Here is a 24233-nt window from a genome sequence, read left to right as displayed (position 1 = left end):
ATATAGAGGTTGTTTTTTTAGAGATAATTTCTTAATTTTATTAGGTTTTGCATTTAGATATATATTAGACATTCTAAAAGACTACATTTAGTCAAGGTTTAGATATTTTTTGTTAGATAAGTGTCAGGTTTTGCATTATGATTACAATCAATCATTAACATTTTTGTTAGAAAGGGAACACATGGAAAGCATTTTTGTTATTCAGTATTTAATACTTTAAAAAAAACTAACAAAATCAGGAATGGATAGTGATAATTCTTCATTGCTGTGCTTTTTATCTGCATAGTGGCTGATTTGTAGTTTGTTCCACCAAAAGATTCTCTGAGTTTTCGTATTTCCAATTAGTTTTGTGTATTTACATAGCTAATGCGGCAAAAGTCACCAAGTGTCATCCCATTCCGATGAAGCAAAAAAGAGGCCTAGAGGGTTAAAGGGCTCCTTTATATGCATTATTTTAAAAATGCATTAGAACTGCAACATGCTTCCTGATAGAAAAACCGGACCAACATGGAAGTCATAAAAATAAAAGTGATATTGTGCTTATCAGCAATATCAGTCTGTACAGAATGACAAAATGTCAAGTATAGCAAAGCTTCTTCTCCTTTCTTTTGTGCATTTTGTGGATAACTGCTCTGTCTCAATAATAGCAATAAAATGTATGTGTGTGTGTATAAAAACTATAGGCAGTTCACCTAACTAACTAATTGTTAATGGAAAATGTTAATGTTAGATTTTTACCATCTAGTGTACTTGATAAAGGGATCTTTTCAATTCTCTGCGATAGCTTCTTAAGTTCTAAGCCCTATTTCATGGCCCACATTTCACCTCCAGATTTGGACTGTCGTATATGACCCATATATCTCTGCACAAATTCTTCCTGATAAGAACAGAAGTGAATTATGAGGATTTGGAAGCAAAAAACTGGGTTGCGTGGCAGAAGAGATAGAGAATAAGAGGCGATATAAGAGAGCAGCTCAGCATTTCTTTTGTAATTTGCCCTTTTGTAACATCGCTTTTGTGACCACCATCACATTCAGCATCCATCGCTCTGTGTTCATCTAATCCTGCTAAGCGCTATGATTGGATGTGCGCTCAGTGATTGTCTGTTTTTCCACTACCCATGCTCCATTTCACAGCTTGATGACCAACTACGCCACCTAGATCCATCAAGCACACAGTATGCCAGAGTGACTGTACTTAAGATTTGATTAATTCATCTACTTTTCCATTTGAACACTGAGTAAATACTATACAAACCAGATACGAAAAAAAAAAAATCATCTTTCATAAGCTCATTCCTAAATGTTATCTTAATAAATAATAATGATTAGAATAAATATACGATTGAAGCATTGTGTTCATATTCAGTATTGAAAAAATGTGAACCTGAGCTAACCGGCAAACTCTGTCTTTGGAACCGCAGCAAGAACAGAATAAAAGCTTCTCTTCTTCTCTTAGTTGCACTTGGGTAGTGGGTCTCCTCTCTGAATATCCATGTTCAAATGGCAAACTCTCTGTGAACTGTGTAGAAAGCTCTTTAAGAGACATACTGTAATGTACTGGCCTTAATAAATGTTACAAAAACATCTTCTGAGTAAAGGCATGATTGGATGGGATGGACTGTGGAATGGCTGAATTCTGATCATTCGGAGTTCAAACTGTTTGTCAGTGGTCACATGGGCGGCAGCTTCAGCCAGCTAAGGTCATCTGACCTATAATAAAAAGAAAACCTCAGGTAAAAACATTAACAATACATCAGAGCTCTGCCAGTATGTGGTCGCATTTAGCCTCTTTAAAAAGTGAACCAAGCATTTTTTCTACATAAATGTTTTTTATATCTGAAGAAATTAATCGTTCACTAAATGTTTAAAAAAATTGTACACTCACATTTGAAGAATAATCCATATCAGTTGCATAGAAAAAGTAACTCTTAATCTCCATTAGGGTGGTACCTCCATCATGGTGGCGGCCATTTTGAGATCACATGACCAGCTTTTTCCTTCTCACCGTCTGTGTCCGAAATCGCATACTCTCCGAAGGTACTTCTTTTGAATAAGTAATTACTTTGCGACTGTTGTCGTATGAATGTGTGTACCCAGCTAACAAAAATATGTTCTAAAAACGTTTTGCTAAGGTTCCCATTAGGTTATAATTAATTAAGTTAAGTTCAAAACGTCAAGTTTAAAAAAAAATATTATGATAATAATTTCTTGGTTATAAAAATTTTAAGGAAATATACCATTTTATCATTTTGCAAACATTATGGGAACGTTACTTTTGAATGTTCTCTAGGCAAGTTCTAATGAACCAAGTGGTAACATTTAAAAAATGCTAGACGAACATCCAACAAAAATGTTTCAGAAAATAAACTGTGTATAAAATATGTTTTTGTGCTAAAAAAATTGAGAACATTATTTAAGACAATATAACTTTGAATGAAAGTTCTATTAACATTACTGGAATAATATTTATTCAGAACTTTGAGAGAACCTTGTCTGAACGTTAGCCAAAGTTCTGAGAATGTTCTGAGACATCCGTCATGTTGTCATTGTCATGTGACCAACCAGTATCAGTTGCATCAATTCACTACCATTCACAAATCCTCTCCTGTGGCCTCAGGGGATAGTAAAGTGTCCATTAGATGCGGAGTAGTAGGTCATCCGGGTACTTTACGCCTACTATTCAGACATACTATTCTACATACTGTTTTTCGCCAACTATATAGTAAGTATGCAACTTCGGATGCAGCCATTGTTCAGGTGTTCTTAATGTTTTGCCTCATCTATGTATAGTATAGTGGGTAAACTAAACTATAATGAAATATTAACATTATTTGCTGCATGCCAAAAAAAAGAAGTGGAACCCAGCAGGGGTTAACTAGGTTAATGCTAACCAGCTAAGACTGTATCAGTTTAGAATGATGAATAAAATGAATGATGAATAAATTATTTAGTGCACTTCTAACATCACTGAATTTGAGTTCTCACTCACTCTGCTTCCGCCTTTGTAATCACTCTTCCTTCTGCCAACCTTTCTGCCACCACAGAGACAGCCGGTTCAACATTCAATCCTGCTGCAGCCACCACCTCACCATGCCTGTATTTAAAAGTACAAAGCCAATATTTCACATTTGAAAGAGAAAACGGGTATAAAGACTTCTTACAAGCTTCTTACTTGAGGTAAAGTGCCAAAAACTTCATGTTCTCAAATTTCCCTTTCAGCACCAACTCAGTGTATCCCTCCCCGTACCCTGTGCATAATGAAGAATAAGAACATAATTACGTACAAATACTCATATTTTACAATCCTTAAAGCACGTCGGGCAATGTAAGTAAAAGGCTGTACCCGTGTAACGAATGGTTTTCCCAAGCAGGACGGTCCAATAGAATGGCACTGAGTTTAGCTCCACCTCCCTGCGCAACATGCTCAAGGCTGCGATCCTTCCTAATAAGGAAAATGTTATAATAGTATCAAAGCAACGTTTCTTTTCATGCTTGTAATTAAAGACTACCTGTAGTGATGCAACAAAATGATTTTTTACTGAAACCAAAATCAAAGTTTTCATTCAGCTAAATCCAAAACTGGTAATGAAGTGTTGGAACTTAAAGGTGCTCTAAGTGATGTTGGGTGACGTCACTTCTTGTTGACGTTCGAAGTATTGTCAAACAAAATGGAGGCTAGCTCGACCCTCCCTCCTCCTCATTCCGTCCCCTCCCCCTACCTTCCGTGCTTTTCCGATGTAAATTCGGGACTTTGCGCGTTCCTTCTCCTTCAAAATTAAAGAGAATATAATTCTAACGTTAGTCGTTGTCGTTGTCTAGTACATCTTTCCTCTAGCTAACTTCCCTCTTCATGCTTCTCTCTCCTCCACTCCACACACTCCTTTCATGTGTACGCGCACTAACCCCCCCCCCCCCCCCCCCCCCCCCCCAAATCATTCTTGTCGGTTATAGGCTGGAACACTGTTTGTTATGTTTTGTGGTCCAGGCTGGGCCACTTTGTCTTTCTTGCCGTGTGTGGAGCCTGGGCTTTCTACAGAGACCGCGTTTTTTTCCAGTGTGTTCAGGGGACAGGCAGCTAGCAGATAGTGAGGAGAGGTTTGCTGGATGCGACAAAAAAAGAATCCGGCTTAAAAAAATGTGTGACATCGCTTAGAGCACCTTTAAATTTGAGTAATTGTTGGTATAGTGTTTAGGGTGTCGTGTTCACAGGTCGTAGTAAAGTTATTTTCCTGTTATAGCTTATCCATTTATGCTGACACAGTAAAACGCATCTTTGAACAGTTTCATTCAATGAATTTCCATCAGTGAACCAAAATATTCTGCAGAAGCACAAATTTTCAGTGCTTTGTGGAGCATAAACAAAAAATTCACGTTTTGGCCGGTGCATCACTATTAAGTATTTTAGTTCACGTCTGTTAGCTTTACTGTGTCTTTATGCTAATGTGCTTCGAAAAGTTGGCAAAATGACCAGATGTACACATCTAAAAATGTTTGATTACCATGTGCCTGCGCTATCTGCCAGTGGCCGATGCTCACTTTCTGGCCTTTTGCCATTTTGAGAGGAAAGCAGGTCAGATCTCCTGCGCAGTAGACGTCTGTTATGTTGGTCCTCATGTACTAGACAGACCGGGATACAATTGAAGAGTTTGGAAGTGTAAGATGATTGTTTGAACTCAAGGAAATTAGTCATAAACACTCACCTCATCCACAATGACATAGTTCTTCGAGTCCATATTTATCTGAGTCCCTTTCAAAAACTCTGAATTGGGATTGACACCTTGTATTGAGATAATAGGGAGACGAGAGCACAAAAATTGTTGTTCCAGTTATTTAAATTGAAGTAGCACTTTGTTCTTAGTTCGACTGTACATACCAATTCCAACAATTAACACATCAGCTTCAATTTTAAGACCGCTCTTCAGTTTCACCGCCTTAATCTGCGGAAAAACATGCAAGTCATAATAAACTGGATGAAAAATTCAGTAACACTTTATTTTATAGTGTCCCCGTTACATGTACTTACTATAGTAATAACAGTAAATAAAGCATAATTACAAGAAAGCAACTAACCTAAACTAAACCCTAACTGTATAGTAAGTTAAGTACATGTTGTTAATGTAATATTACTCAGTACTTATTTGTATAAGGCAGCCGCTATTTACACTAAGTTTGGTGACACTACAGACACTCCATTTTGGGGCAGCGTTACACTGTAACAAGGACATCTTGAAATAAAGTATAACAAAAGTGGCCATCGTCCAGTTAAAGGAGCTGTATGTAAGAAATGTATTTCAATTAATCATAAAATGGCCCTGATATGTCACTAGACATTAAGAAATCATGTTCATTTCAAATACTTATATCACTGACAACAGTAGTCCGGCCAGGATATTGTCATTTAAAAAGGGAAGTTGCAGCCCTCAACTGATGTTGATGTTGTCATCTTGTGTTTTGGCCTGAAGCGCCACCCTCCACCTATCTACCAATCACGAAGTCAGTAGTGTTTCGGCATCGGGGTTGCCAGCTCTGCTCTAGTTACCACAGCTATGTATCAGCCTACGTTCCTGCTCGATCCTGCAGTCTATCTGGCAACCTCAAGTCAGGGGGAGGGGGAGGGAATACACCGCTCTACAGTTATTTGAAAGTGATTGCAGTACCAGTTTTGGCCACAATCTTACATACGGCTCCTTTAATTGTTCTTGATAATCTATTTCAGTTAATTAACTTCCAACGGAATGGACTTACGTTGTTTTTTGAAAAATAAATAAATAAATTAAGACAAATGACACTTAGAACAAGTTAGACCTCACCCTCCTATTTTCTCCTTGAACCTCTGCGACAGCGTCATTCATGTAGAACGTCACCCCTCTCTCTTCCAGCATCTCGAAGAACAAGCAAAACAGAATAAGAGGATCATCATAAAGCAGATAAAGCACATATTGAAATAATGAGATGGTTGTATTGGCCCTTATCACATACCATCATGGTGACCTTCCCTATTTCGGGGCCCAGAGTCCTCTGATAAGGGAGTTCACTGCTTCCGATGATTGTGACACTACTGGCCATATCTATCATATAGGCCGCCACTTCCATGCCTTCAATGCCGCACAAAAAAATATTTTTCAATGTTGAAAAAATAGTTCACATAATGCTTTGTCATCACCCTTATGTTATGTTGTTCCAAACCTACATGACTTTCATTCATCTGTGGAACACAAAGGAGATGTTCTGAAAAATGGTCATGCTGCTCTTTTCTACACATAGAAAGACGACAGTGACCAGGGGTTGTCCATATAAAAATTTAAAAAAGCACCATAAAAGTGTAACATGTATGTTCTGTGTTCCCCCCTTTATTGTGTTTTTAGTTCTGTCCTGTGACCTAGTTTTCCTCAGTCTGTTAAATTATTCATTTAATTCACCTGTGTCTTGTTAATTAACTTATTAGTTCCCTTTGTTTGTTAATGTTTATAAGCCTTCAGTTCTCCAATAGTGTTTGTCAGTTTTCATTATTGATAGCGTCAGTGTGTATTTCTCCTGAGTTAAGCCTGAGTTTTCAATTAAGTTTCCTGAGTATTTGTTATTAAAGGGATAGTTCACCCAAAAATGAAAATTCTGTCAGTAAATACTCACCCTCATGTCGTTCCAACCCCGTAAGACCTTCGTTCATCTTCGGAACACAAATTAAGATTTTTTTTTATTAAATCTGAGAGCTGGATCACTTCTCCATAGGCTTCTAAGGGATTGAAACTGGCTGGCCCAGAAAAGTTATTAAAGACATCGTTAATATAGTCCAATAACTACAGTGGCTCAATCTTAAGTTTATCAAGCAACGAGAATACTTTTTGTGCGCAAAAAGTAAACAAAAATAACGACTTTATTCCACTATTCATTTCCTTCTCTCTGAGCCTCGAGTGAGTTCACGTAGTGTAATAGCGCAGCGCTTCTGTGGTGTACGTCACACGTAGGCTCACTATTGGCCGACGCTGGTCATGTGTGTGATGCGCATGACGTACATCACACTTGGACTATATTAACGATGTCTTTAATAACTTTTCTGGGCCAGCCAGTTTCAATCCCTTAGAAGCCTATGGAGGAGTGATCCAGCTCTCAGATTTAATCAAGAATATCTTAATTTGTGTTCCGAAGATGAACGAAGGTCTTACGGGGTTGGAACGACATGAGGGTGCATAATTACTGACAGAATTTTCATTTTTGGGTGAACTATCCCTTTAAAGCCTGTCTCCTTGAAGTATTCCTTTTCATGCAAGTTTATATACATCACGTTATGTGACAAAAAGTGGTCCATATTAATAACCATATGATAGCTTTGTGTGAAGAATAGACGTTCACAAATAATTTCACAAATTTCTATGATGTTTTGTTTCAGTGCCCATGTTTAAATTGTATATACACTACTTGTCACGGTTGAGAAGAAGCAAGAATCCAAATGCAGCACAGTTTATTTACAAACACAAACAAAAATAATTCACACTGAATTTCCGGAACAGGAACAGGAACAGGAACAACATTCAAAGACCAGGACCAACACAGCTTCACATCAACAAGCAAAGAAAACAACTGATAAAAGACAACTGAACAAAGGGTATATCTACACAGGGGCAAACAAGCTTAACAAGGTAACAAGACACACCTGGGGAAGACTAATCAACAGGAAAAACTACAAACATGGCGACATGACACAGGAATGAACACAGAAACAAAGGGAACTGAGAATACACTTCAACATAAAAGTCCTACCAAACACAAGACACAGAATTGGAATCACGACACTACTGTTCAAAAGCTTGAGGTTGGAAAGATGTTTACTTTTTTTTTTTTAAATCATGCTCACCAGGGCTATCTATCTATCTTTGATGATTCTTCTTTGTGATACATCCATAAGTCAACTGATAGCATTAGCCTTACAGATGTGCTGGGAAGAGTGTGGTGAGTGTGTTTACCAATGAAGGAAGTGCCTACGACGACTGTCCTGCAGCCCATACAGGTGTAATGGATGCACCTGGCATCCTCCGGTGTTTCCAGCATCAGCACATTTTCCAGATCTGCACCTGGGCAGTCTAGGCCTTTTGCTCTGAAAAACAAAGATCAAGCAGTGCGTAAGTTCTGCGTTGATGAAAGTTGAGTAAACAATGAAAATAATACTGTATCTAGATGGTTAAATAATACTTTATATCACTAATTATCACCAGATACTTACCTGCACCCTGTTGCAATAAGGATTTGGTCATAGCACTGGATTAAGCCATCATCAAATGTCACTGTTTTCTTGTTTGTATCAATCGATAAAGCCTGCACAAAGAACGACTCTGAGAGATCATATGTCTCTTGTGGTATAAATGAGAAAGAACACAAGATTCACTCTCACCTCTTTTTTCAGCCAGACCTCAATATCATACTTGTGGAAAAAATCCATTCTTCTCATTAAGAGACTTTCGCTCTCAGCATTCATTACCTAAATCGAGATTAAACTTTAAAAATAGAACAATGTAAAAAATAAAAATTAAATATATACAGTGGGGAGAACAAGTATTTGATGCACTGCTGATTTTGCAGGTTTTCCCACTTACAAAGCATGTAGAAGTCTGTAATTTTTATCATAGGTACTCTTCAACTGTGAGTGATGGAATCTAAAACAAAAATCCAGAAAATCACATTGTATGATTTTTAAGTAATTCAGTTGCATTTTATTGCATGACATAAGTATTTGATACATCAGAAAAGCAGAACTTAATATTTGGTACAGAAACCTTTGTTTGCAATTACAGAGATAATACGTTTCCTGTAGTTCTTGACCAGGTTTGCAGACACTGCAGCAGAGATTTTGGCCCACTCCTCCATACAGACCTTCTCCAGATCCTTCAGGTTTCGGGGCTGTCGCTGAGCAATACGGACTTTCAGCTCCCTCCAAAGATTTTGTATTGGGTTCAGGTCTGGAGACTGGCTAGGCCACTCCAGGACCTTGAGATGCTTCTTATGGAGCCACTCCTTAGTTCCCCTGGCTGTGTGTTTCGGGTCGTTGTCATGCTGGAAGACCCAGCCACGACCCATCTTCAATGCTCTTACTGAGGGAAGGAGGTTGTTGACCAAGATCTCGCGATACATGGCCCCATCCATCCTCCCCTCAATACGGTGCAGTCATCCTGTCCCCTTTGCAGAAAAGCATCCCCAGAGAATGATGTTTCCACCTCCATGCTTCACGGTTGGGATGGTGTTCTTGGGGTTGTACTCATCCTTCTTCTTCCTCCAAACACGGTAAGTGGAGTTTAGACCAAAAAGCTCTATTTTTGTCTCATCAGACCACATGACCTTCTCCCATTCCTCCCATTGATCATCCAGATGGTCATTGGCAAACTTCAGACGAGCCTGGACATGCGCTGGCTTGAGCAGGGGGACCTTGCGTGCGCTGCAGGATTTTAATCCATGACGGTGTAGTGTGTTACTAATGGTTTTCTTTGAGACTGTGGTCCCAGCTTTCTTCAGGTCATTGACCAGGTCCTGCCGTGTAGTTCTGGGCTGATCCCTCACCTTCCTCATGATCATTGATGCCCCACGAGGTGAGATCTTGCATGGTGCCCCAGACCGAGGGAGATTGACCGTCATCTTGAACTTCTTCCATTTTCTAATAACTGCGCCAACAGTTGTTGCCTTCTCACCAAGCTGCTTGCCTGTTGTCCTGTAGCCCATCCCAGCCTTGTGCAGGTCTATAATTTTATCCCTGATGTCCTTACACAGCTCTCTGGTCTTGGCCATTGTGGAGAGGTTGGAGTCTGTTTGATTGAGTGTGTGGACAGGTGTCTTTTATACAGGTAACGAGTTCAAACAGGTGCAGTTAATACAGGTAATGTGGAGAAAGAAAGAAAAACTAACAGGTCTGTGAGAGCCGGAATTCTTACTGGTTGGTAGGTGATCAAATACTTATGTCATGCAATAAAATGCTAATTAATTATTTAAAAATCATACAATGTGATTTTCTGGATTTTTGTTTTAGATTCCGTCTCTCACAGTTGAAGAGTACCTATGATAAAAATTCTGCTTTGTAAGAAGGAAAACCTGCAAAATCGGCAGTGTATCAAATACTTGTTCTCCCCACTGTATAAAGTATGTGCTGTGATGGCAAAGCTCAATTTTCTGCATCAGTCTTCAGTGTCACATGATCCTACAGAAATTGTTATAATATTCTGATTTGCTGCTCACGAAACAATTATTTTATTATTATCAATGTTGAAAACAGTTGTGCTGCTTAATATACTGTATCTGTGGAAAAAGATTTCCAAAACAATCAGCATATTCTTATTTAATACTAAACATTTGCGCCAGTAAACATGTCATCAGAGACGAGAAAAGATGCCGTTGCAAGAGGGAGGGACATTATTTTGATTAAAGATTACGAGGGTACATTCATTATTTTATTTATTTTTTAAAGAAAAAAAATGATGTGCACGGATAAATCATTTAAAAAAAAATCAATTTTGATTTCAGTTTTTGAGTGTTGCTGTGCCTTACGATAATTTTAACATGTAACATTTTATTTCAGCAAAAACTATTTTAGCATCAGTTTTCAAAGATCATGTGCCTTACCTTGCTGAGTCTGGTTTTGTCATAAGGAAGGAGTTCGTCTCTAGATACCATAATAATCCTGCCGCCATAGTTTTCTTGCCGTAGTGTCTCAGCACACATCAAAGAGGCAGCGCCTGTGCTCAACAAACACACACCAGCATCCACCAACATCAAAACTGTCACAGAAAATAAAGGAAATCTGTATCAGGCATTTGTCTCACCTCCTCCTAGGAGCATCACAGTGTGCGACACCCCTAGATCTCTGGCCCCCATCCATTTTAGACGTTTAGGCTGACCCTGAATCTGCACAGAGAGATTTTACTGTCAGAACTGGCCTGATTTTGGTTTTGGTTTCATTCATTTTTTATAGAAGATAACATGTCTATATGAAGGTACTTTACCCTTTTCTTTACAGACACATAAACTTTGTTGTTTTCAACTTTCACCTGTCAAGAAAAAATCTGATTAAATCATTTAAAAATGTTAGCATGTACAGTGACGCTCAAAAGTTTAGAATAATTTGACATCCAAATTTAAAAGTTTGGATTTTTAAAATGTTTTTAGAAGAAGTTTATTAGATTTTTTATAGTATATTTTGTAATATATATATATATATATATATAATTAAAAAAAAAATTACATTGTGAAATATTTTTACAATTTAAAATAACTGTTTTCTATGTTACTATATTTTAAAATGTAATTTATTCCTGTCATGTCAAAGCTGAATTTTCAGCATCATTACTCCAGTCTTCAGTGTCACATGATCCTTCATAAATCATTCTAATATGCTGATTCACTGCTCAGTTATCAATTATTATTGGTGCTCCATTATTATTATAATGTTAGTTATTATCCCCCCCTAGGATTAGCTAAAAGTTTTTTAAACATTATAAACGTCTATACTGTCACTTTTCATCAATTTAATGCATTCTTGCCGAATAAAAGTTGATAATAATAAGAAATTATCTAGAGCAGAAAATCAGCATATAAGAATGATTTTCTGAAGGATCATGTGACACTGAAGACAGTAATGATGCTGAAAATTCAGCTTTACCATCACAGGAATAAATTACATTTTTAATATATTGAAATATTTCACAGTATTACTGCTTCAAATCCAGCCTTGGTGAGCATTCGGGACTTTCAAAAACATAAAAAAAAAAAAATCTTTTGGCAATTAGTGAATGAAAACACTAAATGAACAAGCTAAATTAAATATTTTTAATGTATAATAAATAATCTAATATTTATATACAATATATAAAATATTACATTAAATATACATTTACATATTATTTAAAGCTACAGTCCGTAGTTTTTCCTCTTTGTCGCCATCTCTGTTCGAAATCTGCAATTGCAGTTATTCACGGAATTATCAACTTTACGTGGGTTGTGCCTCGGCACAGCGCGGATTAATCCAATGTTTTGAGGAGAATGTGCGGCTGTCAGTCGGTGTGGATACTGTCATTCGCAATCACAGATTCTACTTTTTGGAAGTATGACCAACATAAGAATTTCAGAATTTCATCTGAACAAGAAAGTAACATCCACTTTTGTTCTGACCAACTAAGGAGAAAAAAAGCATTGCAGTAAATCGCCCTGATTAAATCTAACGATCGCTTATCATATCACGTCAAACCGTGCAAATTATACTTTACCGGAACACCTTCTTTATGTGTACAGATGTGACGTAATGACGCAAAGACATGCTCGAATTTCCCGTGGAAATCCACCAGTACCACTGGAATTAAAAACATTATTACAAGCTTACCGTTTTGAATCGAGCTAAGGCAAGCAGATAGTGTTGAACACTGGCTGGTTATGTACCTGCTCAATTTTATTGTGGATCATTTTTAACCCAAAAAAGTTACAGAATGCAGCTTTAAATTATTCATTTAAAAAAAAATTATGTTTAGCAGTACAATACTGTATTCTAGTTATGTGTGTGTGAATCTATGTCCCAGTGCCTTGTGGCAGGGCAGACAGTCAGTCCCAGGATACTCCTCCAAGTCACCGGTCTTCACATTGAAACAGGAACCATGCCAAGGACAGCGGACCCTGTGACCTGACAGCACCCCTGCAGAGGAACAAGGTGTATTAACACTTCACTTCTCCCATGTTATTTATATACAGACAGAAGTCAGTTGCACCAAACTCGATTTACATTGACAAAACTGATTCGTAATGCACTACCTTTGCTCAGTGGAGCACCATAGTGTGTGCATTGGTTACTGATGGCACTGTACATCCCGTCACAGCGTACCAGCAAAACATTGTGCTCACCAACCTCCACCTCCATCATTCTAGATCACAAGAACAACACAGTCAGAAATCTTGTCCTTCAACAGCTGTATATGTACAAAACATATGACACAAAATACATTTACAGACATAAAAGCAAACCTGATGCAATCTGTTGTAATCCAAGAATATAAATATGCAAATACATTAAAGTAAAATTTGACTTTTTAATGTTCTTTCATAAATAAATATGTTTATTATAAGTATAATGCACATGAACATGGCAGGCATTTCTATGGAACCTACTCTCCATCTTTGAGATCTGACTCGCCACATACGACATCTGTCACCTCTTCCTCTGGATCCAAACCAGCTACTAAACCTGTAACCGTAATGACCAGGGTAAAATAATAAATCATAATCATCAACATAGCAAGAACAATGCCACGGATAAAAGCATGATATCACAATGATTTCAACTACACCATATTATGAATTAGATTATGAAACGTCAGTTTAGTCAACAGCATAGTCACACTGTCAGTGTAAACATTAAGAATTGATTCAGTTTATGTCAGATTAACCAAACAAAGTAACCTGATAAAGTAAACTCATGCTCAAAAAATAAATAAAATAAAACATAAAAACAATAATAACCTAAAATTAAATAAATTAAATAAAATTCAATAAAATATGATTGTATGCTTACCTGATTTTTTCTCAGACATCACTGATTAATCATTAAGAGAAGACTTTCTCCAGTAATTTATTTTCAAACAATCCTTTCTGACAGCTGTGATACAATCAAACTCTTGGGACGGCTGTCATGACCGTAATGATCGGTTCACAAGCCCCTAATCCAGGAGACCAGACCTGTCCTTTAGACATTTCATCATTCGGATGCTCAAACTCACTCATGAAGTTTGTTACTCCAAAAAAACAAAAGAGGTCAAATTTAGAGTTTTGTGGGTGGAAAAGGGGAAATTGAGTTTTCAAAAGCGTTAAAAGTTTCCAAAGGATTGCGTAGAGTGTATAGAGGGTATTTAGTAGTAGAAGAGCAATGCCATTTGTTGTGGCATGACAACAGAAGAGAGAACGGCTGAGCAAGCAGCACGCGACAATAGACATGTGCATAGGGCAAAGTGCGTGACTCTGCACCTCTCTCTGAAACACTGACGCTCGTGCTCACATGCTCCTTTCAAGATACAATTGATATTAGTAAGGTTTATATTGACAAAGAAGATTTTAATATAATAAATACTAATACTATTCTATTTACTATCAAGTGATCCAGTCATGCAATCAGCATCATGGATCAAAGTTGAATCACTGTTGAATTTGACAAATCAAACCAACTTTTACACTTTCAGAAAAAAAGGTGCAAAGCTGTCACTGGGGCAGTATCCTAATGTACAAAATCTAAAAGGTACTAATTTCTGAGATATTGTAACACGATGTCAGTATCTTACTTTTTGTACAGATCTTGTCACATTTGTTTTGGCAAAAAATTGATTTATGAGCTTTTTTTTTTTTTTTGCATGAACTTTATAGCATTAAATGTGGAAACAACAACTGACATTATTTCAGCTGTATTTTCTGAGTGTATTGTATACAGTGATATTCTTTATTCTTCCCCCGAATGCTTAGCAGATAAGAGAGAAAAGACAATTATAGTCTTTTATAGATAATTATAGCAAAACATAAAGTTGTCACGCAGGGGTTGAATAACAAACGTAAAATAAAAGAGCTGGATCTATTTGCATGCAATTTTTTAATCAAAATAAACTCATGGTACAAACGTCTCAGATACTAAGGAAACAAAAAACAAGATTCATGGTGCTAAATAAACTCTAAACTGTAAAAAAAAAAAAACATATTTAGTTGACAACATGTTTTTACAATGCTTTAACTCACCAATACAAGTTATAAAAAAGTCCAAAAAAATGTAAGTCAGTTTAATGTAATTTAAGTTATAGCCAAGTTGATAACTTAAAATCTTTTTTACAGTGTAGGTAAGATCATTAGAGTTTATGTAACATCTAGAATCTGGACAAAATGTTCTCACGGCAGAGATCTTTGTCTTCAGAGGTCAAAACTTTTGTTGACCCGAATGTAACAATCGCAAGATATGCACTATATTTAGATTAGGTATTCACATTTTTAAAAAAAATTAAACTTTGACATGTTTTGCAGCCATAAAAGACAAAAGCTTTAGGGCTGTTAAATATGAGAAAGAAGCTGGTGAAGTAGTGGTCCAGACCACTAGAGGGCAGCATTAAACTTCCTTGGGGTTGCTGGAGTATTACTATTTTTTTAATGCTTATATTTGAAAACATCAAGACTCATCAATATAATATTGAGAGTCTATATCAGAGTCACAGGGGTTTATAAATCCAGATATTGCAATGCAAACATTATGCTCAATGTGTGTGCGTGTGTGCAACAACACAAGGATTTTACAGTTTTAGTTCTGCTAGTATTTTGTCACTGAATATGTGCTTTGTAATCTAATTAACTGTTTTACTATTATCTTGTATATGTGTTATGATTACACTCTTATGGTAACTATAGCAGGTGTTAACAGTGATTAACAACTACAAATCTAAATGGAGTCTGGTGAGGTGCTATAAAACATATAAGCTCATTTGATGAAGTGGAGAGAAAACACTTCCTAGAGTCAGTGTATCCCGACTCTTTTGGTTCAGTACTGTATGTGGCTATATATAAGATTTCTGCTGCTGATGCATACAGAGTTATTTAGAATGTGTTTGGAACACATTTTAATACATACCCTTTGATATGAGGGTGAAGGTGAAGTGATGAAGGTGATTGCATTCATTTGGTGTAACGACGACAGCATGCAGGAATCCTGTATATAACTGCGAAATTCTCTCCCGAGGCGAGAGCCTGTGACATAGTGATCAACACCAGGATCACATTGTGGCTATTCGGGGTCAGCCCTATGTCCCCACAGCCCTATGTTCCCACATTTCTACGAATTTTTTTTTTTTTACTGAAAAATTTGAAAATTAGGCCCTATGTTCCCACAGCCCTATGTTCCCACAACCATATGTTCCCACAGCCCTATATTCCCACAGTCCTATGTTCTCTCATTTAACTATGTCCCCTATGAAGGGTAGGTTTTAGTGCTTGTACTGGTACAAGGATAGCCCAATAACACCCCAGACAAGTCTCCCTCCTGTGAGGGGTAGGTTTAGGTATGTTAGGGTTAGGGCTGTGGGAACATAAGGCTGTGGGAACATAGACATGCTTCCGGTTATTCTCTCTAATTAAATGAGCTTGAATGGTTTATAGCACCCCACTAGACCATGGACCCCAAATATTTGTATAGTTGTTAATCACTGTTAAAGGCACAGTATGCAAGTTTCGCCACTAGAGGTCGCTTATTCAAAACAGTAACAAAGGCGTAGCTTGATGACGCAGTGAATGAGCGTGGAATCACGGGAGTTGCCATCTTCACCTCCACAGCCGATGGAAAGCAATCTGACAGGACTCAGGCAGAAATGTTCATGGATGAGCTAATGTATTAAAGTTGTATTAACTTGAAGTATGAAGTAGGGCGGAGCCTACAGCGGAACGAGGCCGGTGGAGCAAATGCTAATGAGAGACTCCTGCACAAAACAGAGTCCCATGATGGAGGAGCTCCGGAGCTTTTATTATGCTTGTATGCCGCAGTAGGCCACTACCGCTCCTTCCGTTTTGTCTTGTTTATGTTTATTTTACGATTAAAGTTATGTTTATCGTCTGCCTCCTTCTTCCCTGAACTTAAACTTTGTTACTCATACAGGTCAGTTTATTTGCTGAATTAAAATTGTGGGGTAACACAGCGCTGTTTAACCTGGTCAAAACAATCATACTAAAAACACGTTTGAGAGTGTTGAAAGTTATGTTATAACATATGCGTTCGCTCAGTGGATGGTGTGAGACACTTGTTGCACACTGCAGTAAGCTAGATCAATATTAGAATATCATATTAATAAAAACTGGATGACTTGTGGTGCTAAATGGCATGCAGTTAATTTTTAAATATATTGTGTGGTGGAGAAAATTATTACTGTTACTAAAAATAAAGCTCTTTCTGATTTTGCTATGTTAGCAACTTGACCAAATTGTGCTGTCTCTGAGGCATGGTACAAACAAGTTACTCGCGGTAAATCAAGAAAACGAGATTCAAACAATAAGATTAACCGTGTTGAGCTATATAACAACAATTTGTTTTCTGTCGGTAAAGGTATCCAAACATTTGCTCAACTTTCTGATAAAATATATAACATATCAAGGTGTCTTTCAGAGAATGTCTAATAAGGGGAGAAGTTTCACTCCCAGTAAACTTCCGGCTTCTGAACTGATTGCAGATCCACTCTGGTTCCATATGAGGGCGCTCACAGGACGCGTGCAGAATGAATGGAGGTCTATGGCGCTTTACCCCTCAAAATCCACTTTTCTCAGGATATAATTTTTTGTCTAGTAATTTGAATGTTGTTTTCGAAAGGAGATGCAAAGAAATTACACATTACTGCGTGTTCGATTTTTTAGAGTCACTTTAAAAAGTCTTTTAAAATGTCAATGACGTCATACACATCGTATGACCAGAGATACTGCTTTACGGCAATCCTTCAGTCACTTTGGTGCTTTCGCGCTCTGCACTTTGTTTTCTCTCGAGGCGTCGACAACACAGCTGACACAGGTAAATGCACGTGCTAGACGAGTTTTTGTTTTGTTTGTTTCTGGTCCCGCTTCTGATGCCACGATGCCATCAAGCAGTATCTCTCGTCGTAATCAGTCCTTCACTGACCAATCAGCGTTCATTAGCAGAATGCTAGCGTGTTATGGGCAACAACAACTCAACCTGTAAGAAATCAAAAGGATATAAGTACTTGTGCATTCAACTTTCGACCTATAACCCATGTTGAACTTGCAAAACCTAAGATCACATCTGAGATTTCTAAACGGCAATCGGGTGAAAGAGACAAATTTAGCCGTCTAGCACCACAGACTCCCATTCATTTTGCACTCGTGGGCGATCGCCCCCAGTGGAACTCTGGTGGAACTACAACCAAAATTCGGTACAATAGGACTTAATTCGGTTGTTAAGTCGTGACGTAACCACTCTCCGATAATACTCTTTCCGGGTCCAAAGTCCAGGTCCTCTCTACCTACCTACCGCTTTTGCTAGTGTTTTGGTTATTATTGAGTGTTTTTACAATGCCGCAGTGCTGTGTCCCGTGTCCCGAGCTAACTCACTTCAACCTTGTAAATCTTCTTTTTCATTGATGCCTGGACTCTACCCTTAATTATGCCACCTGAGTGATGAGCTACACTAACCACTCTGTTGGTGTTAAAGGAATTTAAACCCTTTTTGACCGCCAAGGGTGCCTCACTAAGAAGGACGTGATCGTAAATAAATGTACAGGTTCCACCATTGTTATTTCTGGACGAGAGGAGCGCTTGGACCCGGAAAAGGCTACACGTGACGTGTGACGTCAGACTTAACAATCGGATAGGGAGTGGGCAGGCTCTCCATAGACGGGCTCTGGTGTCTTTGGTGTTTCCATGGTTTCAGTAACACTGGAAATCGAGGGTAAGGTGGATATGACGTCATAAACAGGCAACACAATGACACGGGCTGTTACACTGGTTAAAATAGCTGATTTCTCTGGAATTGTTGGAAACATTTGGGATAATGTAAGTACACAAGTCAACAAAATATATAACATTGTTCTAGTGGTTTTTGGATATTTTACTCCAAAAATATTACATAGTGTGCCTTTAAGTGTTAACACCTGCTATAAACCTTAGTTACACCATATGAGTGAAATAACACGTGCAAAATAATAGTAAAACAGTTCGGCTAGTTAGCTTACAAAGCACATATTCAATGACATAAACTAGCAGAACTAAAACCTTGTGTTTGTAAAAAAAAATAGCTCCTATTAACTTAACAGTAACATTTTATACAAGATAGTTGCATCTTAAGTAAAAAGCTGTTGTTTCCAGTTAAATAAATATGGGTATAAATACAATTTGTTATGAGTTTTGTTTTGTGTATGTATGTGTATGTCTTTGCAAAGCCTGATAAATCCTAATGAGATGGAGGGATGGATATGGCAGATGGCTAACTAACCCTTTCGTGTCCCTGACGCACTGTTTTGGTGGCGATGCTTTGCACTGGAGGTGTCCTGCATCCTTCATCTATTCAGTCAAACCGTAAGTATCATTGTAGCGTGATGTTCCTCCACCTGCATGTTTATATCATTGAGAATAACGCGGTGCAGTGATTTTAAAACATCGTATTGATGGAGGTGTAGCCTACTTTAAATAAAGATTCAAGATCGTCAGAGCCGTGATGAAAACGTAACCTTCACGATATCATCATATGTTTCAACAGACTCAGCTGTCAATAATCAGTATATCATATTTATTTAGATGATCATCATTTGCTGACCTATTCCAATGCGCGAAGTTTGATGGGTGTGTAGTTATAGTTGAAATCGTTGTGGAAACGGCATAAAATACAAATTAAATATACAAGAGGATTAATAGACGTCGACGGGAGGATTGTGTGCTTTCTATGAAGAAGAAAAAACTTGGTTTGCCAACATTTGTTCGCCTTAAAGGCGATACATTGCGATGTTTACATACGCCTATCGTCGTCACGCATTTCCTGGGTCAGAATTTCCCGGATGTATCAATGACATAATGCTGATTTTAAACTGAATCCTAAGCTGCTGATGCTGCAGTTGTAACAAAAGAGCCATTTTACGATCCAGAATAATAGGGAGCCATCTGAAATGTTATTGGTGCATAGAGTGACCACAAAAAGTATTTAAGTCACACTTAAAAATGTATCTTTGCACTATAAAAAAACAGCTTATCAAACCAAGTTGGATTTATAGCACACACACACATTTGTCAAACTAAACATCTCAGTGAAGAGAAGGTTGTTAAAGTCCATGTGAAACGGAATTTTTGTTTTATTGTGACATCATTAGGAGTAAATCAGAACAGTGCAACAGTCAGGGTCTGGAAGTAAAAATCCCATTAATTTTCTCCACAGGGGAATTAATTGCAAACAATTACTTATTTAAAGAAAGACCTAATGTGAGTTACTAGGTTGTTAATTGATGGTATGCTTTTGTTGAAGCCATCTGCCCGCATTAACTTATTTTCTAAATAATCATGTTTAACAGTAAAAAACTACATTACCTATGATCCTGCAAATAATTTTTTACCAGAGAATCAAATGACAGAGTCAAGTGAAGCATTGCGAATGACGTAGAGCCGGTTTCACATACACTCTGGAACCAAGGCCACTGTTGCACTATTGAAAGATAAAAAATAGAGGGTGGGATTTGATTTTAACACACATCATCATTGCCATCTCTAGCTCGCCTCAGAGTGGTGGTTGGAGGGGAGTGGCTATAGGATATTCTGCCTTAAAGGGATAGTTCACCCAAAAATGAGAATCATCTACTCACCCTCATGTCGTTCCAAACCAAAGACTTTCATTCATCTTTGGAACACAAATGAAGATCTTTTTTATGAAATCTGAGAGCTTTCTGTCCCTCCATAGACAGCTATGCAACTGACAATCTGATGCTTCAAAAAGTTCATAAATAGATTGTAAAACTAATCCATATGAATTGAGCGATTTAGTCCAAATTTTGATGAGCAGATTTAATTTAGGCTTTTATTCACATTTAAACATTGATCAGCGAACATAAACAGAAGCTCGACCGAACGTGCTTGACACGCGAAAACAAACCTCATTGGTTCTTGCGTGCTGCGTAACATGAGCTCTTTATGAACTTTTTGAAGCGTCAAAGTGGTAGTTGCGTAGCTGTCAATGGAGGGACAGAAAGCTCTCAGATTTCATCAAAAAGATCTTCATTTGTGTATCAAAGATGAACGAAATTCTTACGGATTTGGAATGACATGAAGGTGAGTAATTAATGACAAAAACAATTTTTTGGGTGAACTAACCCTTTAATGGAAACAAGTTTGTTTCAGGCTTTAAATGAATGGTTAGGCCTATAGTGAAGAAAGTGTGTTTACTTTGTACTGACATTTTTCATTTTAATTGCAATAAGGGGCTGTTACCTGCCAACATCTGGGAGCAATCCATGGATAGATCCACACTTGCCCAACAGGTGGAGAGTGTTGAGCGAAATGTAGCATTTTTGCAGCAGGAACATCGGATCCTCCTGACCGGTCTACGGCTAGAGATACACAACCTGAAGAAACGATGCAATGGTCCGTCACTCAGCCTCACTGTATAGATTCTCCATTCTGAAAAAGCCACATTGCATTGTCAATCGTATGTCTGTTAACTTCCGCCTCTCTGCATGTCTCTACAGAGCTGAGTTGTGATCTAAGTAAAAGACCGCCAGTAAGAAGCCAAGATGGTGAGTATAAAATATCACAAAATTCCAGCCATTCCCACATGTTCCCTCAACTCTGTGTTATTATAGATATTGAGTTGGAGGAAGAGCTTCTGCAGGCACGATTACTGGAGACAGAGCAGCATTTGGCTGAGCAGGAAAGTGCGCTGGTGCAGCTTCGGGTGGAGCTACGGAAAAAGGGGGCACTTGCGAGCGCACTGCAGGTTCGGCTTCGAGATGAAGAGCGGCGGTTCCTGGATGAGCTAAAACGGCGCAGCCATAAGATCACGACACTGAGTCGGGACCTCCGCAAGCAGACCGATGTGGCCGCTCAACTCTCTTTCCAACTCCATTCAGCACACTTTCGATTGTATCACCAGGCAGAAGACTTTGAGGAAGATGATGAAGAAGAAGATGATGATGGAGGTGCCATGCAGGTAGGAGGCACTATGGATCCAATGGATCTATTCATAATCTGACACATGAATCAGTTTCATTCTTTTACCTGTTCATAGGAATCGGAATGGACTGCAAATTCTCCGTGGACATCTCCAGTGATGGCGGAAAACACACGTCAAAGCCGAGCTTCAGGAAGGATGCGGAGATCGGAGAGAGTGAGGGAATGCGTGCCCCGCGAAAGGGTGCTTGGGCCCGAGGAGCCCCGCCCCATGCCTGACCCCGCCCTTTTCCTTTATCCTTTCAGACATAGGCTCCTCCCCTTGCACAGGTCACTCGGAGGTCCCTGGAGTGAAGCCGGCCTTTCAAGGATGTCGGAGGCTCGAAAAGGTAGATTCAGGAACCGACCACTGAGGGAAGACATTGGACCAGAGACAACAGAGTTATAGAGTGTAACAGTGCCCGTCCCTTTTTTCATCAGTCTTGGTTCCAGAGGTGTTTTTCCCATTCATTTTTTCCTATGGGATTTTTTCAAAAATCTTCGTATAGGAGTTATAATTTTAAGCCATGAACTAAACCAACAAGCTAAAATGCGAATCACAACATTACAAACTTTGATTTGAAGCAAAAAAGTTTTTGAAAATCTGACAAAAAGACAAAGGGACAAGCCTGTGTACTTCACAGCTTTAATGAGGGAAAGAACTACAATCCCATGAAGCACTACGAATAACATAATCAAAATTAAACCAGATGGAGGAATATAAATCTATTGATTTGAAGACTTTAATTATATTATATTATTGTAAAATTGTTTAAGTAGTTTAAGTGTAGGGAAGCTGAATCTACATCAGTTGTGGTGCTTCATGTCAGTGGGCGCGTGTTCTTCTCTGATTGGTCAATTTCTCTACAGAATCATGGGTAATGTAGTTTTTCAACTGGAATTCTGCTGTTGAACACAATTAATTAATTTCTTTTAACACAATTAATTAATTTCTTTTAAATAAATTTTGGACTGGTGTCTTCAACAGAAGCATATACAATAATTAAACAACCTTGCAGCTCACAGTAGATTAAATTATAAAATATTATTCAAAATGCACTCCCCTATGGAGAAAATGAATGGGATTTTTTCTTCCAGAACATATAAAGGCTGGATATGAAGATTTTGGAAAATTAGTCTTCATTGTTGAATCCAGAACACACTAAAACGTTCCATTCAGTAATTATTTGTGTCAATGAAGTGAATTATTCTGGTCACATTAGACACACTTTAAAAGAACAGGGAGGGCAGTGAGGTAAACAGGTGTATTATATTGCTTTTGTGTTTTTGGTCTCTCTGTCTCTATAGACCTTATTCAGAGCATCACTATGACAGGTATGAATGTGAGGGATAGACTTACCATGCTTTCAATGGCATCCGCTGTAAAAAGCTCCTATATCACTTATATTTTTCCATAGTTCATGTTGTCGAGTTTTTTTGTCTACTGAAATTTCTTGTAAAGATATTTTTGCAGTGTTTTGTCAGCAGCAAAATCCAAAAACACTTTAAAGATTAAATAACAGTACAACCTATATCTATCCCTTACAGCCTCGCCTTCATTCACGTTAAAAATCAAAGATGGCGCTGCCGTGGGTCAGTTGGTAAAGAGCTTTATGATGTATTGAACATGAAGTGAATCATGCTTTATTTATTAAATAATACAAAAATGTTTGTATTGGTGTTGTTTTGTTCAGTTTGTCCTATTTATAAATATAAATGCTTATACAATATGTTTATAATGTTTTATGAAAGTTGGGACAAAAAAAAAGGCTACAAAACGGATTTTTTTTAAATCACGGAATCTTACAGTGCGGACGAAATAATCACACTATCATACATGTATTAAATACAGCAGCAGTCATGTTGTTTTTCTGGTGCTGTATTAGAGAAACTTATAATTCTTGACTTGATTTTAAAAAAAGTTCAATTTTCTAAGTGATATTCCATTGTTAAACAGATAGGATAGGAATTACATAAAATTATAGTGATTATAAAATTTAAAAAAATTCTTTACAGTTTGTAACAGAAATGACATGTCAAGGTTGTGACAGATTGTATAAGCACAATTACTTTAAATGATAAAAATGTATTAAACTCAACAGAGTCTGTGTGATGTTGTTGAACTATGGAAAGAAAGAAAGAGGGTCTTCAGGATTAAAACTGCCTTTGATATTGTCTGATTGCCTGATAATGTGTTTTATATAGATTAGTAATAATGTGTCTTTTAAATATACATAGTTATATATTTTTTCTAAGTAGGAATATATATATTTTAATTTAATGAAGTATTAGTTATGGTCTGAGAACAAGTGATTTTATAGGGCTAGTGAGTTATAATGTAATAATTTTGATCAAATAAAGAGAAAATCAAATTAAATGGTGGACATTTGTGTGAAGAACATTCTAATGCTCATTAAATGTAGCTATTTTCAACAAGGGCAAGTAACCTGTGGCACTTTGTGTCTATCCACAATAAAGAACACCTTGTGTTTTGTTTAATTTTAATACAAATATTACAATATTAGAAATGTCACCTAGCTTAACGACCTCGAACATATTAGATAAATATAT

At 37.6% G+C, this 24233-nt stretch overlaps 2 protein-coding genes across 3 annotated transcripts; one reads left to right on the top strand and one right to left on the bottom strand.

The window, feature by feature from the left end:
* Positions 1-921: 921 nt before the first annotated feature.
* aifm5 (apoptosis inducing factor mitochondria associated 5) lies at positions 922-14677 on the bottom strand. Its single transcript, XM_082140373.1, has 19 exons — positions 13534-14677; positions 13131-13206; positions 12777-12886; positions 12551-12660; positions 10982-11026; positions 10802-10883; positions 10602-10714; positions 8389-8475; positions 8221-8312; positions 7964-8094; positions 5982-6097; positions 5813-5884; positions 4876-4939; positions 4703-4779; positions 4502-4619; positions 3346-3444; positions 3175-3250; positions 2992-3096; positions 922-1712 (listed from the first exon to the last, which is right to left on the bottom strand). Exons 1-19 carry the CDS (start codon positions 13550-13552, stop codon positions 1673-1675), a joined length of 1632 nt encoding a protein of 543 aa, XP_081996499.1. The 5' UTR covers positions 13553-14677; the 3' UTR covers positions 922-1672.
* Positions 14678-18851: 4174 nt separating this feature from the next.
* ccdc92bb (coiled-coil domain containing 92Bb) lies at positions 18852-23333 on the top strand. Of its 2 annotated transcripts, XM_082140371.1 has the most exons (5): positions 18862-19052; positions 20936-21098; positions 21203-21250; positions 21317-21663; positions 21742-23333. In XM_082140371.1, exons 2-5 carry the CDS (start codon positions 20969-20971, stop codon positions 22069-22071), a joined length of 855 nt encoding a protein of 284 aa, XP_081996497.1. In that variant the 5' UTR covers positions 18862-19052; positions 20936-20968; the 3' UTR covers positions 22072-23333. The 2 variants fall into 2 exon arrangements, with proteins under 2 accessions (XP_081996496.1, XP_081996497.1); XM_082140370.1 differs by having other exon boundaries at positions 18852-19052; positions 21203-21663.
* The last annotated feature ends 900 nt before the right edge of the window (positions 23334-24233 follow it).

Source organism: Leuciscus leuciscus (assembly GCF_965113295.1).
Source record: "Leuciscus leuciscus genome assembly, chromosome: 16".
Lineage (NCBI taxonomy): Eukaryota > Metazoa > Chordata > Actinopteri > Cypriniformes > Leuciscidae > Leuciscus > Leuciscus leuciscus.
This window is presented reverse-complemented; position numbering and strand designations above follow the sequence as displayed.

Coding starts and splice junctions, on each gene's coding strand:
- aifm5 (XM_082140373.1), bottom strand. Junction 4,940..5,812: donor TTCAAGGAGAAAATAGGAGG/GTGAGGTCTAAC, acceptor GTTTTTCCGCAG/ATTAAGGCGGTGAAACTGAA. Junction 3,445..4,501: donor GCAGATAGCGCAGGCACATG/GTAATCAAACAT, acceptor TTTCCTTATTAG/GAAGGATCGCAGCCTTGAGC.
- ccdc92bb (XM_082140370.1), top strand. CDS start 20,969: ATGGATAGATCCACACTTGCCCAACAGGTGGAGAGTGTTGAGCGAAAT. Junction 21,099..21,202: donor CCTGAAGAAACGATGCAATG/GTCCGTCACTCA, acceptor ATGTCTCTACAG/AGCTGAGTTGTGATCTAAGT. Junction 21,664..21,741: donor ATGATGGAGGTGCCATGCAG/GTAGGAGGCACT, acceptor ACCTGTTCATAG/GAATCGGAATGGACTGCAAA.